Source organism: Penaeus japonicus, unplaced genomic scaffold (assembly GCF_977035675.1).
Source record: "Penaeus japonicus unplaced genomic scaffold, GWHDUDI00000001_assembly GWHDUDI00000020, whole genome shotgun sequence".
In the NCBI taxonomy this organism is placed as follows: Eukaryota; Metazoa; Arthropoda; class Malacostraca; order Decapoda; family Penaeidae; genus Penaeus; species Penaeus japonicus.
Window position 1 is genome coordinate 28,464,794 of NW_028234422.1, and position 17,717 is coordinate 28,482,510.

General features: G+C 34.6%; 1 protein-coding gene across 3 annotated transcripts in view; it reads left to right on the forward strand.

The window, feature by feature from the left end:
- LOC122262222 (uncharacterized) overlaps window positions 1-17,334 on the forward strand; it is an 18,572-nt gene extending 1,238 nt beyond the window's left edge. For 2 of the 3 annotated variants that reach the window (XM_086548273.1, XM_086548274.1), the window contains exons 2-19: window positions 1,642-1,895; window positions 2,795-2,938; window positions 3,504-3,644; window positions 4,112-4,229; window positions 4,650-4,761; window positions 5,381-5,488; window positions 6,573-6,769; window positions 7,991-8,076; window positions 8,711-8,898; window positions 10,538-10,717; window positions 11,238-11,349; window positions 11,679-11,820; window positions 12,255-12,411; window positions 12,814-12,936; window positions 14,504-14,651; window positions 15,139-15,280; window positions 15,576-15,703; window positions 16,335-17,334. In XM_086548273.1, the coding sequence (XP_086404399.1) occupies window positions 1,653-1,895; window positions 2,795-2,938; window positions 3,504-3,644; window positions 4,112-4,229; window positions 4,650-4,761; window positions 5,381-5,488; window positions 6,573-6,769; window positions 7,991-8,076; window positions 8,711-8,898; window positions 10,538-10,717; window positions 11,238-11,349; window positions 11,679-11,820; window positions 12,255-12,411; window positions 12,814-12,936; window positions 14,504-14,651; window positions 15,139-15,280; window positions 15,576-15,703; window positions 16,335-17,120 (3,255 nt within the window). In that variant the 5' untranslated portion in view covers window positions 1,642-1,652 and the 3' untranslated portion in view covers window positions 17,121-17,334. Of the gene's footprint in view, window positions 1-1,641; window positions 1,916-2,794; window positions 2,939-3,503; window positions 3,645-4,111; window positions 4,230-4,649; window positions 4,762-5,380; window positions 5,489-6,572; window positions 6,770-7,990; window positions 8,077-8,710; window positions 8,899-10,537; window positions 10,718-11,237; window positions 11,350-11,678; window positions 11,821-12,254; window positions 12,412-12,813; window positions 12,937-14,503; window positions 14,652-15,138; window positions 15,281-15,575; window positions 15,704-16,334 lie in introns of those variants that run through there. The other variant, XM_086548275.1, reaches the window with a different exon arrangement.
- Window positions 17,335-17,717: the final 383 nt, after the last annotated feature.

The window sequence follows — 17,717 nt, forward strand, 5'->3', positions numbered from 1 at the left end:
TAGTATGAAGTGCCTTAAAAAGGGGGGGTCCAGGGGGGGGCAAAGCCTCCCCTTGGCTAGGGTAAACTTCAAACCTAAGCAAAGTTAGGTAGGTAATTGGTTAAGATTTTTCATACGAAATATGGCCGGAATTCATATTTTACCCCACAATTTCCCTGATCCACTTCATGCCCTCCCCTACTATCGGGACCCAGATTGTGGGCTTCAGGGGTGCAAGCGCTTATTAATTTCACTATATATGAATAGTAGAGGTTGAGAGGAATCCATCGATACCACTTTTGTGGTATTTCGTAACGCGGCGTTGTTCGGAAAATTTACCGTCATTTGTAGGAATATATCTTGTTTAAGATCGTAACTTTTCAGCTTCATTTCATGTCTTATACTGCATATTCTCTAGTGAATTACACCTAATGCAGGTGATGTTCAGTGTTTTTAAGGACAGTTGACAATTGTTTGAAAGAGTATTGTATGAATGTAGTACTTTAATTAACTCATTCATGCTGGATGATGTGCTGACACGTTTCATGGTTTTTGTGTCAGACACCAGCGATGAGATATTTGGTTAAGCCCGGCGCTTGGGGTTAGTGAGCAGACAGCCCAGGCTTATGGCTAGTGCACCTGAGAATCCTGTGGCGTTAGGCTTTTGTGTTTGAAAACCTCAGCATTGTGACCATTCAGAGCTGGAATTGCCCCAGCGTGAATGGGTTAAAACTAATTGATGTAGGAGTCACTTATTTTGAGTATCAATCTAAAAACTAGTTATTTCATTGACCAATAACATGTTTATTATAGGCAAAAGCAGTGAAGAGTGCAGTTGAATAATGTTATTTCATGATCTGGTCATTATGGGATATGACCAGAACACCACCCCCCACACTTTTCTGGGATCTTGTTCTTCCTTTGTGAAAGGAAAACACAACATTTTTCCAAAGAATCATCTAAGATGTTGCAGCCAAAAATACGTTCGTTGTGAATCCGTAGAGCTCTTCAGCTTTTTGAGCCTGAATTCTCATTTGAAGAGGTATTATGTGATATAGGGGATGAATATCAAAGAATGTGATTTTTTAAAAGTTTGGATAAGTTGGGTTATGGTAGATAATCTTGTAAACTTGCCAAGTGAGAGAATGAAACAGATTTATTTTAAAGATATGATTATATTTATTGCCTGAGGGTTTTGCATAGTCTTCTGATATTTTGGCATTTTGAAACTAGGGATTCACTGGAGATGTAGTTAGTATATTTAGAATTATGGAAATAATAATAATTATTGATATTGCATTTTTTTCTTACTTGTAACCTGATGTGGTAATTATGAAGGAATTGTCTTATAAGGTTTTAGTTCTTCCAAAATATTTATAAAGGAGATGATGAATTAAAATATCCTAATAGATAGATCAAGAATAACAAAATGAAAAGCAAAGCTAACAGATAGACAGTCATGTTTTGGGAGTTGAGGAAGATACAAAACAAAAATATTCCATTTTTTAAAAATCTATGATAGCAATCGGTAGACAGATGATAAATCAAGTAGGTCAAGTAGAAGAAGAATAGATATGATGTATAGAATTTAAAAAAAGAACATCACTTTATAAAACAAATAAAAAAAGAAAAAGATAAAGATAAATGGCATCCTCATTTCAGAGGTTGAGGAGATGGCAACAAAAGCAGAGAAGGAGGAGGTGGAGGCTGCCATGCAGGCCATGATGGAGGACAGCTTTGAGGAGGACCTGCCTGAGGGATGGGAGGAAGGAGAAGAAGACATCCCTAAGGATGACTCTCCCAAGGACGACTTTCCAGATGACTTTCCAGATGATGACTTCCCTGAAGATTTCCCCGATGATGACTTCCCTGAGGATGACATTGAAGGAATGGATGACCAGCAAGGGTCAGCACTGGTGAGATGAAGATCGTTATGGTCAGTTTTCATGAATTATTATTTATTTCTTGGAAAATTCTCTGAAAATTATGAACAAAAGCAATTGATATACTATTTGCAAACTTATCAGGGAAAGGACAGTTGTGGGAGCCATGGCCAAAGAGAGCAGTAGAACATAAGAGGAAATATGAGAGGACAAACAAGAAGTAATAAACAACATTCAGTTCAGTTCAGACAGATATGCGAAGACGTCGCTTCGCCCGGGCTATATGCTCAAGGCGGCCCGGCCTCTGCCAGCTATGAGTGCTGACTCATCTTATCTAATCTTATCTGATCATCATCGCTGAAGTCAATTCAGCTCAGTTCAGAGAGATTTTGCGAAGACGTCGCTTCGCCTATAAGTGCTGACTCATCTGATCATCATAACTGAACTTTTACAGGTTCTCGCTTCCTCTCTGTGTCGTTCAATAGAGGCGGTGAGTACTGTGTTTTTCTTCTTGATAGACTCATGACAGAGAACTCTATCAAGGATCGTGCCCACGGCGGGGCTGAGACATAATCAGGGTGGGGATGGTCCATGCCCTTAATCAGTAGTGTCTCTTTGAGCTCAAAGCGTTTCAGCACTCTGGTTGTTTGAGACAGCCAGGTGTTGTTAGCAAAGAGCTCTTGGTTTTGTGCAAGCCGACGCTGCACTCTCTGTCTTAGCTGCGAGTCCAGTGGGGACTGTAGGACATTTGCAAGGAACTGGAAAGAGTTTGGCCTCCAGGAGGAGGTTAGTAACCTTAGCCCACCCAGGGGCACCCAGAATAACATTCATTAAACAACATTCATTCAATTACTGTACCTACCCTGTTGTCCCTCATTCTTTAGTTACCAACATATCTAAGGATATTAATGATACCCTTCAACTCATCCCAGGACCGCACAACAGTATACGAGGAGGAGACGCTACCCTCGGGAATCCCCCCTCCTTCCAAGCACCATCTGGAAGTGCTACAGAAGTCCTTTGGCCACTCCTCCTTCAGGCCTATGCAGTGGAAGATCATTCATGCTGTGTTGCAGGTTGGTTTGGGAGCAGCGTCTTGATCTTTGAAAATATCTTTAATATGGGTTTACTTTCAGAATGTAATTTTGCTGGTCTTTCTTTCTATATTGATTTATTTATCAGTTTGTTATGTTGTTTATTTATATGTTTTTGTTTATCTCTGTATTTATTTTTTTGTTTATTTGTATATTCATTATCAATTTATATGAGTATCTATAATTCTACTTTATTAATTTTTCAGTTTTGCTTTCTATTATATGTAGATAATAAAAGAAAAGAAAAGAAAAAAGGAATAGAGAAATTGTGTTTTTAGGTATGTTTGCATATGTACGTGATATGTTTTTGTTTAATACATGATTACAAACTTTAAGTATAATCAATTGGAATTCATTCTTTTCTGTGATGTACTTTCTATATGTGCTTCCATCAGACAATATGGAAATTTGGTTTGAAAATCTGGAGAAGGAAAAAGACTATTAATTTCCAATTTCTTTTTTATTTTGGATTGTTTAACCAGGTACCACAAAATACATTTATTACCCCTCGTCACAAATACATATTGAGACTCTCCTCCACCTTTAGGGTCGTGATAACTGCGTGGTGATGGCAACAGGCTACGGAAAGAGTTTGTGTTTCCAGTTCCCACCAGTGTATACCGGCGGTGTGGCAGTGGTTGTTTCTCCTTTGATCTCCCTTATGCAGGACCAGGTTCTAGCTCTCCAGGTGAGGGGAAGTTTCATTAGTGGAAATGGAGTTTCTTTTATAAAGCAATAATTTTTTTATTTTTTATGGAGCATTAGGCATATAATGCAAGGGCATTAGTTTTTGTTTTTTTATTGATATAAACAGTATTATTTACCTACAGTGTATGAGAGCTTGGAAATGATACTAAGCTTAGTGGGCATGAATTTCCTTTATTTTCACTAAATCTTTTAAAGCTAATCTGGAATGCATTTTATATAGAAAAGTCGATAGTCAAAATTATTTGCCAGAGGAAACATTAAGATATGATGAGCACAGAAGCCAAAAGTACTAAGAAAGAATTTGTCTTCATGCTTGATACAAGTGGCAGTGCTTTTTAAACTGAATTATTGAAGTACTACTTACGTGTTACAGGTTTGTATTTTTTATTTGTTATTGATGTAATGCATCCTTATACTTTATGAGTTAATAATTGTCTTGTTTGACAGGCATCCAACATAGGATCTTGCTACTTAGGCAGTGCTCAGAAAAATAAGTCTGAAGTCTATACAGAGATGCTTGCTGGGATGTATAGAATTGTATATGTCACTCCCGAATTTATCGATGGTATGTATATTATCAACTGGAATTATGTAGGCTGTTGATAAACTTAACTAAATGATTAGCTGTGTATATAGGCTATTTTAAGTCTGATATACAATTTCTTCTAATCTAATAGTATAAAGGCTTTTCCTTCTAAATCAGTCAGTCTTTGTCTTATAAACCTGTTTTTTTTTGTCTGACTTACTAGTCATATAATGCTTATGAGTTGATTGGTTTATAACACCTAGTAATAGTTTTCTATTTATGTTTTATTAAAGAGGTTTTTGAAAAAATAGCAGGAAATAAAAACATATGACTTGTGTTTATCCTTGTCCTTCAGTATCATAAGCACAGTACAGATTGATAATTAAAGACTGTATTAATTTTTTAGTGACAAGTTTTAAGATAATGTTAACCAAATGAAATCAATTGCCTTTCTTCCAGCCTGTCCGGATGTCTTGAAGACACTGGATAAGAGAGTTGGAATCTCCCTGTTTGCCGTAGATGAAGCTCACTGCGTAAGCCAATGGGGACATGACTTCAGGGTATCGTACAGGTGGGTTTCTCATGGTCATGTAGATGAGATGCTGCAATTATCTATTTGAAGTTGAGATGTCAGATGCTGAAAGTAGGTATGGATGACAGTAGAAAATGTCACAAGGCAAGATTTTATTCTAGGGAAGACTTATGTTGAATGTACATCTTACCTTATGTGATCCTTTAATCTCATTTATATCTTTTTCAGTTCTCGACTGAATTTACTGAATTTTATATACAATTTTAGATGTTGCTAGCTTTAAACATTTTTTTGGGATAAGCATTTGCGATACATGGAGAGTGTGCTGTTCTGTTGATATGACATTTTGATAGTAAGGACAATGATAAATAATTTAATTGTATTTTTTTTTTTTCATGGAATAGTAATTAGAGTATGTAGCTTTTTTTACAGGATTCACGCTAAGCTTTCTGCAGTGTATCCTTTTTATTATGCATACTTGAATAATATTTACTTGATACATACAATGAGGCCTAAGTGTGTAATATAGAAAGTATGTGGTGAAAACAGGTTAAAAGAATATAAACTACCACTGATGAAAAAAAAGTTTTTTATATGTACAGAACCATGTGGTTATCTATCTCCACATCATTCATAAACTAGAAATTTAATGTTCCAGGCGACTGGGAGTCCTCAGAACCACTTTTCCAAAGATTCCCATCTTGACTGTCACTGCCACAGCTACTAAGATGGTGCGTGAGGACATCTGCTCTTCTCTTGGCCTGAGGTGTGTATGCTACCCATGTGGTTAAGAGTTTGAGATACTGTTGTTATGACTGATTAGGACTGAGTGTGTTGTTTCATCAAAAAGTCATAATCACAGTTGGAATGATATAGCTATTAGTGTATATTGATATTATTGGTTTGAATTATTAGTAGTGGTAATGGTACAGGTAATGGTAATCACAATAAATATTGATAAAGGCAATGGTAATATTAACCTGATAATGCCGGAGTGGATTTGGCTCTGCTTGATCTTAACTCCAGGTTTTTCAATGTGCGCAGGCCTAACTCCTAGGGCTATTCATCCCCTCTCTCTGTGATCACCTGCTGCCACCACATGACGTGATGTCATGTTATCCGTCATTGAAGGATTAACCCTTGAAGACTGCCTTTTACCCCTCCCCCAACTGTCATCCCAGTTGTAATTAGAGCCCAATTTTTTAAGTTTCACTAAGGCCAATTTTAGTGTCCGACATTCCAAGACCAGAAAAAGTATAGTTCACTCATGTTTCAAACACATACTACATAGTGGTGCATATGGTTATCCCATTCATGCTAGGGTTTATATTAGCATATTACTGCTCCTGCCAGCTAGATGATAAGCGCGTGCAGTGACTTTATTTACTTTATTTTCATGAGTGAATGAAAATGTGTCTATACAAATGGAACTCCTATGATTCTGTACATAAGTAATGATGTAAGATGTATGTTTTGAGGGAGAGATCACGGTGGGATGGGAAGTCACCTGGTGGTAGCAAAATATTTGCATAGCATGATATCATGTCACCCAGCACCAAGATTCTGCATGGAAATGAAAAACTTGAAGAGTATTACCGTGTGAGTGTATCCTTAAGTCAGCAGAGAAAAGGAATGGGGATGGGGTTGGGTAGATGATCATGGATCATGAAGTCATTATGTGTCATGCATAAAGAAATAGAGGTAAAAAAATAGCCATACGTATCCAGGAGGGATATGGGGAAGAGGAAAGATGATGGATGTAGTAGGATAAGACTTGCTAGACTACACCAGATTACATATTATTATCACATATTATTTGCCAAACATTTGTTATTTTATTCTTTTCGCAGGTCGCCAGAGATAACCATCACCAGTTTTGATAGGCCGAATTTGTACCTGGAAGTGAAGAACAAAGTCAAGGGTATTGTGGAGAACTTCCTTCCCTTCTTACACAAAGAGAGTCACGGGAAATACGCCACAGATGGATCTACCATTGTGTATTGTCCTACTAAGAAGAGCACTGAGGAAGTGTTTCAGGCATTGTCAGGTAAGTGTGTGTGTTTTATTTTTATTTTTATCTTTAAGATTGAAATCAATTAAAACTGGGAGATGTGAAATTTAGATTATATACATTACATAGTGTGTTTTCTTATTAAAGATGTATAGTAGTGTATTGGAGATTGATAATCATGTTTTTTTTTTTTTTTGTGAATATATGTAATTGTTATTGCATTTCATATTTTAAAGGGACTTCAGTTCATAGATTTGGATATTTTGTAATATAAAATGTGTTGTCCTACTAAGAATGGATATATAGTAGGTGTGATTTAGGTAATATCAGGTCTGTGTATTTTTTAATGTAAGTGTATCTTGTTATTGTGTTTTCCTCTTTTCTAAATTTGGGTGTTTTGCATTATATTGTGTTTAACCCCTTCAACACGAGGACGCTTATACTGCGTTCTCGCAACGCTCATGAAAAACCCGAGGACGCGCATACTGCGTCATGGCTGAATTCTGGTGGAATTAAGTTTTCTTTCTTCCGGATACTGTGCGAGATCTTTCAGAATAGAGGTCGTATATGATACGATATATTACTTGACTTTCATTATTATTACATAAGAGTGGGATTCGCTTATACCAGGGGAGGCACTGATGGGCCCTGCTGGCAATAATTTTATTATTTATTTATGGAACATTATGTAAAAATATAAAACTTATTATGATTAGTTTACCATATTGCTCCAACCGTTTTCTTTTGTCATCTGAGTGAGGTCTCCCACCAAGGTCACTCTTTCCATCTTCCTCCCAACCCATGTATAACTTGTCACATGCATATGGGGGAAGAGGTTAACTGTGCATATTTTGATATATAACACATGATGATTATGTTGAGGTTTTGGCTTAAAACTTGTCATATTCAATAGCGACGTTTAAAATTTGGTACACGCCGGCAGCCCGGATACGGTGTGAGGGGCGTTTTCTACTGCCCGTAGTGAAGGGGTTAACTGTGAGAAATGATTCAAGCGTTTTTGTAGTCACAATGCAATTACACTTACAAATCTCATTGTACTGAAGATGGTTCTCTTTAAGCCATCATGTAGCCTTCAATTGCTGGGCTCAAAGATCCAAAAGTAGATTTTACTTTAACTTTTTAATTTTTGTTCTTTCATTCTATTTTGCTCTTCCTTTTTCCTACTTCTACATTTCACAAAGAGATTTTTTCCAGAGTTTGAGGAAGGATGTGTCCCTATATATTATGTTTCCACAGGTTTGGGCATGAAATGTGTGAAGTACCACGCAGGGATGACACCTGGTCAGCGAGATGAGGCACACAGACAGTTTGTTTATGACAAGGTTCGTTTCATTGAAAGTGATGCTTGAAAAGGAATGAAGAAATGGAACATGAAAAGAAACAGTTAATCTGTGACATTTAAGTTAAATTGTACGAAAGGAAATATCTCTATTAAACAGTAATGCTACAACTAATTTGATTCACGATAGCATGGCTTTATTGTTTCCTTTCTAGTTGTGTCTGTTTCATTTCAGTGTATCCACTATAGTCTATATATATGATGTTATACAGTATTATTATTGGTAATGGTTGTCTTTTGTTCATGAAGATGGTATAGTTCTGGGATTCAGAGATATTTGACAAAATACCCTTGTAGCCTTTCTTTAAAATTCTGTAGCATTCAAGATATCATTTACATTTTCTTGAGAGTATTTATTTCTTATATATTTCTCATACATATCTGATATACTTAACCCAACGATGACGGTGCGTCACACTCGTGTGACACAGCTAAAATCCTGATGCCGGGGCGTCATGCCAGTGTGACGATTACAATGCAATATTGCAAACGCCCGGCATAGGGGTTTTCACGTAGCGTGTGTCCTGTCGGGAAAGGGTTAAAGATATCAGAAAATATTTTTTTGTCTATTTCCTCCTCCCTATTTAGCTGTTCCGAACATTTTTTCCTCTCCCTAGGTGGATCTGATTGTTGCCACCATTGCCTTCGGAATGGGTATAAACAAACCTGATGTTCGGCAAGTCATCCACTATGGAGCATCAAGCAACCATGAGTCGTACTACCAAGAGATTGGTCGTGCGGGACGAGATGGCCTGCCGTCAGTGTGTACTGTTCTCTATGCACCAGAAGACTTTGCAGTGCACAGGTGAGTTTAGTTTTATGAGACAGTTGGATAATGAATTTATGTTATAAGAGAGTATTAGAATTAGTGTATTGAAGAATTTTACTATTCAGATCTGTAGATCATGAAGGAGTAAGTCTTAGACTTTAGTTAGGGAATATTAGAAAAAAGTATTAATTGAGAAAATTCAATGTGGGAGGAAGAGGTAAAGAGATGCAAAACATAGATCTGTGTGGCCTTGAAGTGGGAGGAAAAATGCCTGGCGGTACTAGATTTAGAAATTCACTCTTGTTATGTCCCATTCACACCAAAATAGGGGATGCAAAACAGCTTGCCAGTTTTTAAAAGCTGATGCTCAGTTAAGTATCTCATCTGAAAATGCAGTATATGGATTTACTCAATGTCATTTACTGGAAGGTTAGCATGTTCATCATAATGTTTTAACCCGTTGCTGACGGGGGATAGATTTGCTTACACAGGCTCCAGGATGAGTTTTATTTCTGATCGAGGTAGCTTTTACCACATAATTTGATTTTTCCCACTCCCCTTTAGTCACTCATTGTAGAGCTAGATCCATATTTGTGTTTTGTTTTTTTGTATGTTTTACTGTTTTTAGAAATTTATATCTGTTATATCACAGGTTCCATCATTTCTGCAGATGACTAAAATTGTAGTTCAGGGTCCATATCAACTCATTTTTTTCTTTATACTCAATGTGATAGAAGTATTACTGTTATAGGGGGGGGGACAAAAAGCAACTTTATTTTTTCGTATTTGTGTGCTGTCATGAACAAACACGAAACTTATAACTATCCAAAATGAAGAGGTAGGGAAGAGGAAGGAAACTTGTGCTTTTGACAGTGAGTGCCACAATAAAAGGCATCCCTACTGACACAGGGGCACATTGTTGGCATTGGGCATGGTGTAAGTCACCTTCCTCCTCTCGTTCTGCCTGCACATCTTTCATCTGCGGTACTTTAGAGCAAGAGGTCGGCAACTTGCGATGTGCCATCCCTCTATAAAGATAGTGCTTGCTTGAGACCGTAGATGGGTGCCATTCAAGGCTCTCTCTCCAGCTGGTGCGAGAAGAAAGTGGTGCCATCTAGGTTTTGGAAGTGAGTTGAAACCCATTTTGCTTAATATTACGGCAGTTATAATAATTATGACTGCAATTGTCAACATTACTCACTTATTACTCATAGCACAATAAAATAACATAGTGATCCAAAATCCCCGAACGTCATAACGCCCATTGTCAGGCAAGAGCTCCTGCGTCGTGTATGACGAAAAACCACGTCATCCGTCGTTAACGGGCTAACAGGGAGTGACTAAAACTATCATTTCTACTTTATGTGTATAGATTATATATATTCATTTTTTGAAGGTATCTTTGCAGTTAAGATTTGTTTTACTTAGTCTGGTGAATTAAATTTGATTCCATGATTTTGTGCTCACAAGGAAAGTAGGTGAATACTTAGAAAAGTGTTTTTAATTGGAACTGATACTGTAGCCTGGATTATTAAAGATAGTATTTTGATCAAGCATATAAACTCTACCCCAAAAATCCTAAAATGTGTAATATGAGAGGGGGAGAATGATAGTATAGTAAAAAAAAGTAATGAAGATGGATACAAAATCTTGACATAGTTTTCTTCTTTCTCAGGTACTTTTTGAGCCAAATAAAAAACCAGCGATACCAGGAAAGACGAAAGGAGATGATGAACAGGATGGAAAGGTTCTTAACCATTACAACCTGTCGACGAGCAGAGATCCTCTCCCACTTCACATCCCGCCCTCCGGACAAGACTCCCAAAAGCGACTGCTGCGACAACTGCACTCGCATGTGGGTATTCAGACTGGAGCGAGTGAGAAATAAGGGATGGAGAAAAAGTTTAAAGGGGGCTTAACTCTATTCATAAGAAAGTTGGTGACTGTGATCCCTTTTTTTATTTATTATTTATTTATTTTTTACTAGAACTTAATAATCTTGATAAAACAAAGATATTTTAGTGATAGAAAAAAGGGTTTTGAATGTTTGTTTATAAAAGAGAGAGAGAGAAGAAAGTTGTAAGTGATAGTTGGGATTTCAGATGAGAATTCTTTGTGACACTTGATATATTTATGTTATTCTGATATATGTGTATTTTGAAACTTTATTCTTCATCTTTTTGTTTTTAATTATTATTCTATGACGTAGGAGACTGGAAAAAAATCTTTTCTGTGTTAACTCTTTCATGAATTACTTAGAATTGTATTACCTTTTCTGAGTAAAATGGCTCTCTAGTTCTTTTAAAAATGATTATAATTTGAATATTCATCTAAAAGACTTCTCATACAGAAACATAACAATTCTACTTTTTTAGTCTGTCAGGTGGAGGAATCAGCAAAGGCCAGAGCAGGGTGGAAGCAGCTCTTGACAATGAAGGAAAATATGACTTCACTGTGGATGCCATTAACCTTTTAAAGGCAGCAGATGTGAGTAATTTCATGAGATAACTAAAAAATTATAGTAAATAGACCAAACGTTGTTTGCTGTTGTAGCATCAACATGATTTGCTTGTCCTCCTATACTGAATGAGTTAACTTGTGAGATAGTGTATTGTGTTTTTAATGTCATTCTATTAACATGATATTGTAGTTTTGCGCTTTCCTTTAGATGAAATTATGGAAATTTTCATATAATTTCTGAAGCAGAAGTTACAAATTTTGTGTATTGTTATAAAATTAACCTTTGTTAGTTGATTAAAAGACCATGATTAGAATGTTGATCAATTTGAGTTACATATTTGTTTTCTTTTTCATAGGGTTGTAATGGACAATGCGCAATGGGGTCGCTCATCCTTGTGCTAAAAGGTTCAAACAACCAGAGGGTTCGACCACAATGGAAGAGAATAGAATCCTTTGGTGCTGGCAAAAACAGGAGTGAATCATACTGGAAGGCTCTTAGTAAGAATGGAAAATACATTGCATAAACCTAAAGCCAGGAAAATGTGATAAGACAGAATTTCAGGAATACTCAATGTTTTACAGAATCGTGAACCTGGTAAAGTTTGAATGGAAAAGGACACTTTTATGTGATCCTACCTGAAGATGAGTCATGGATCTTCACCTGATGTAGTGGTCCAAAGATCATGGATTTTTATTTTTATACTAACTGTTTCTTTTAATGCTGTATTTTGTTTCATTTCATTCATTTCACAATTTGCCATGTATAACCATGATATTTCTTGCAAAATTCTGTTTAACAAAAAAAAAGAAGAAAAAAAAGAAGAGCATTAACATTATGATATTAACTTTTTTTTCATTCATTCACTTTCTTTGTTCTTTTTTATACAACTTAGTGTTCTTGTCCTTTATTTATTCATTATTTTTTTGTACAGGCAAGATGTTGGTATTTGCTGGCTATCTCTCAGAGACAACCATCAGTGCAGGAGGTGGTGGAAGAGGGAGAGGGGGATGGGGCAGGTCTGCTTCGACGTTTGCTTACGATGCCATTGGGATCACCAGGGAAGGAGATAGGGCTTTGAGAACCCCAAAGTGAGTTGGATTTTTAGAAAGAATGTCAATTATCATTTTTATGATTATTTTTTAGACTTGTACATATTTTTCAGTTATCTTGTTGCTTGATCTGTATACTCACACTTTACCTTGGTTTTGTTTGTTACTATCATGTTTTATTGTTTGAGTCTTATGTAATTATAAAGTCTCTAAGTATACTTGATTGTTGCATTCTGGTCAAAGATTTACATCAAGATACTCTTAACTTCATTTTCCTTCACATGCTCCTGGAAACACTGTAAAATTGATGGATAGATTTTCACGAATCCTGTGATATAGTTCCTGGTATTTTCGTAGTCATGTTGTTCATTATATATATTTTATATGTATCCATTTATTTATTAAGAACTCAGGTGTAAGAATGTAACCTTCCTTTTACAGCTACAAGATCCTCCTTCAGCCATCAGCCACCATGCTTGAAGAGCTGCGTTATGTTATTTCAATAAAGAGACCTACAGCTTCAGACCCAACCCCAGTTGGTGGCCGCCGCAAATTCACACCAAGGTAGGATATGTTGCTGTTATGTTCCTTGAGTTCGAGCTTTTTATACATTGGATTTGTTTCAGTGGAAAGATTGAAGCTTTGATAGACACAATTGTATGTATGTGAATTCCATAAAGAAAAACAAATAGAAATACAGATAGAAATACAACTTGAAGAAAATGATTTCTATGAATATTATTGATAAAAGATATTGATTTTCTCAATGGTATTTGAAATTATGAATGCTGTGTATGAATGAATATAAGAATATATGAAAGACTTTTACCAGAAACTTGAGGTCGATTAAATAATGTATGATTTTATTCATAGACACTGTTTTTTACATCATGTAATGATCTCAAGACCTGCAATTTTATATACTGTATTCGAGATTGTCGTTATTCTTATTAAGACCTAAAGTTGATGGAACTTTGTTGTGGCCAAGCTTGGTTGTGGGCAAAGGACAAGAGCATCAAAACTTGCATTTTAAACAGCATGCAATGACACTTTTATCTGCATAATCATTAGACCTATAGCTCTCTACTGATAGCACTGACTACTCTACATCCCTTGAGGAGTTGTCATGTGCCACCAGAGAATGTGAATATAACTTCAGTTGATTATGTTCCATTATGGAATATGATCACCAGAAAAAAGAAATGGACATAAAATAGATATTATTATTGTTATTGTTATTGTTATTTTTATTATTATTATTATTATTATTATTATTATTATTATTATTGTTATTATTATTATTATTATTATTATTATTATTATTGTTATTATTGTTATTATTATTATTATTATTATTATTATTATTATTATTATTATTATTATTATTATCATTATTTATTATTATTATTATTATTATTATTATTATTATTATTATTATTATTATTATTATTATTATTATTATTATTATTATTATGATTATTATTATTTTATTCATTTTATTATTGTTATTTTAATTGTCATTGTTATTGTTATTGTTGTTTTTACTGCTGCCATTATTATTATTATTATTATTATTATTATTATTATTATTGTTATTGTTATTATCATTAGTATTCTTCTTATTATTTTTGTTATTGTTATTATTGTTATTATTATTATTATTATTGTTATTGTTATTGTTGTTGTTGTTGTTGTTGTTGTTGTTGTTGTTGTTGTTGTTATTGTTATTATTATTATTATCATTATCATTTTCATTATTATTATTATTATTATTATTATTATTATTATTATTATTATTATTATTATTATTATCATTATTATTATTATTATTATTATTATTATTATTATTATTATTATTATTATTATTATTATTATTATTATTATTATTATTATTATTATTATTATTATTATTATTATTATTATTATCATTATCATCATCATTATCATTATTGTTATTGTTATCATCATTATCATTATCATCATTATGATTATTATCATTATTTTATTTTATTTTATTTTTTATTAATTCTTTGTGATTATTATTATTATTATTATTTATCTGTTGCCAAACCTTTTTTCATTTGGATCATAATTCCTAATTCTCTCTTACCATCCCCTGTACTCCTTACAGTGAATTCCTTTGCCGTGGCCTCTCCAACCTACAGAAGCCGAAGCCGATGTCAAGCACAAAAACAGAGACCAAGGAAGAAAGTGTGCCAAAGAATGAAAGCAGCAAGGAGGAGGCAGCGCCGACCGATCCTCGAGAAGAGGAACTAAAGGTACGTGACGGAATGCATAAGAAAAAGAACATAAGACATGATGAATGCGGCGTCTGTTGATGGATATGTTCTAATAAGGGAAGGTTGTTTTTGTGAGAGCATGAGAGAGATCGTATGGTTTGGTAATATATGTATATCCTTTCTTCCCCTTCCGGACTTTAAGTGTTAGCTATTTGAGATGATTATTTGAGTTAAGTGTTCATTTTTTTTTTTTTTTTTTTTGGTAGAATTTTGATATATTTGGGACTATTGTAAGTTATTTGAGTAGGTGTCTTCCAGGTACTCTGATTTGGAAGATGAATGTGTATTTTGAGTATAATGTGAAATTTGTTTCCTTTTCTTTTGTCTTATTCAAGTTTTAACTCTGTTTTCTATTTTTTTTTCTTCTAAATCTTAATTTCCATATGTCCATTTGATATCCACAATGCATAGAATGATACGACGAAAATGAGCTATTTTTTTTCTTGTAATCATTTCTTTCTTTCAGGTTAAACTGTACCAGTCGTTGATTGAATTACGTAACCAGCTGGGAGAGGAGAGTGGATTCATGCCGTATTTGGTGGCTACGAACAGAGTCTTGTTGCAACTCACTCAGTCCAGACCAACGACACTCGGTGCATTGCGAAAGAGTAAGAATGGAATAGTAAAAAATCTGCTGTGCATATATGTTGTTTCAATTAAATGTTATTTTTTACTTTGAAGATTTATTGTCATTAATTTTTAATACTGATATCATAAACTTTTGCTTTGGATTTATGATACATATGAATGATTCAAGATAGGTTTAGAAATATTAAATAGATAAACTATACTTGACATATCCATTGACTGACAGTATGAAATACTTTTCATATTTTGACAAAAGTTTTGATGTGGATGATCATTCATGTTATTAGATATACCTAATTTGTATTTGCTTCTCAGCTGAAGGCATTCCTGAGGTGAAGGTGCAGAAATTTGGTCCTGCCATAGTCAAGCATATCAAGGAGTTTTGCCTCAAGCATAATCTCTCGCATCAGAGTGAGAGTGATGCTGGAGAGGATTCGGGAAATGTAAGTGGAAATCAGCAGGGAAGGCCTGCGATTGTTTGGATGTTGGTTTGTCTTGTGGGATAATGGTTTTAATTTCTTTTTTTTTTGTATAAGAGGTTCGAAAAATGGGTGATTTTAGTTAAACATAAATGTATCTTTGTAATTCCTTTGTTACATTTATCTGTCTTTTTAAAAAGAATTAAGAAATGGATGATTATGAATAAGCATGATTTTGTGTAGTTGTTTCCTCTGAATCTTCCATTTTTAGAATATGAGAGACTATATGAAAAAAGGAATTTGGATGAATGATGCAGTAAGATCCAGTTAAGGAAGTACATTGGTAAAATAGGATAGAAAAATTATCTCTCAGGCTGTAAGGTCTAGTTCTTAAGACCAAGATTGGATTTTAGATGGATCTGTATTGTATTTTGTTGATGTGTTTAGATATGTGTTCTAGTGTTCTTTGTTTTTTGGTTGATGGCACGTAGGGTAAATATTGAAGATGTGGCTTAAGGGATTTGTCTGTTTTTGAGTATGTTACCTTTTTTAACATTATTGATTACTTATTTAGCAAATGTTTTTGGTTTGAATTTGAAAACTTTTGGTGAATGTGTACAGTGTTTGTGAACTAACAAATTATTTCCCTTTACAGAACAAAGACGAAGAATCAAAGCAGTCGACCAGCAGTAAAGCCAGTAGTTTTGTCTCTTCCAAGCAGCTCTATAAATCGCAACCTACTCTAGACACTTTCAACAATCGTCCCTCACAGGCCAGCAGTTCATCAGGCTGGATATCTGCATCTAAACCCAAGCTTTCTAAACCACCATCGCAGGAGGAAGATGTAAGAGATATAAAAGAAACACCTTTGCTGAAAGTCATTAAGGAGGATATGCAAGAAAGCAGCACAAGAAACCATTTGAGTAATGGGACAGGCACTGACATAGAGGGAACGAATAAGAATGAATTCAGAAATACTGAGGATGGCCAGGGAATTGGTAAAAACAGTCAGGCTGCCAAATCAAAGTATTTTGTTCCTGTCATGGATTCAAGTGATGATGATTATGGTTTGTTTGGTGAGAGCAGTGATAATGGCTCCTTCAGTGGTCAGAAGAAAAAAGTGGGCTCAGGTTTAGGACAGGAAGTTAAGACGGAGAAGTCCGATTTGGAGGATAAAACTGGAGACAGTAGAAAAGAGGAAGAGGGCAGTAAACCAGTACTGAATAGATCAAAGACAGTCTCCGAAGCAAAATCATCACAGAAGAAAAGAGGAGTCATGTATGATGATACTGACTCGGACAAGGATGAAGAAAATTCCCAGGATTCGCAGAAGTACGAACGCATTCTGGCAGACAGCAAGAAGAAAATGGAATCAAGCGGCTGGATTGATGCAAAAAGGATGAAAAAGAAGATGAAGAGTAATTCACTGTTTAAAAGATAAGTTAGAAGGGGGCATGAAGAATCACTATTTCAAAATGTAATCCAGATACCCAGTGACTTTTCCTCAGTTAAAGAAAGACAAGATTTCATTCAGGTTAATGATGTTAAATGTAAAAAAAAAATAGCTTTGTAAGAAAGAAGGACAACTTGTATATTTTGATATTAAGATTATATTTAATTTTTTTTATAGTAATAAATGCATTACGGTATTAAAATATGTTTATTTGCCTTTAACAAGGATTTTGTAATTTTGTAATGGATTTTATAGATTTGTAATAATATAGATCCTCCAGTAGAGGAGAGTAAAGTAAAGTACTCTTAGATAAAAAAGTATCAAATAAAGAAATGAACACCAGGAAAATAAGAAGTATAAATGATTGTATATGAGCTATTTGAATGTGTAAGAATAAATAGCAAGTAAATGTGCTTCCTTTCAGTAGATTATTTATGCATTTCAAACTTTATCAAGGTCATTATCAATTAAACTATTACATTTTTTGGCCATAGTGTAATCATAATTATCACAATCAAACTGTTTGGAGATTCCCAAGAATTTTTTTTTTTAACAAAGAGGATATTGAAACAACAATAACTTCAA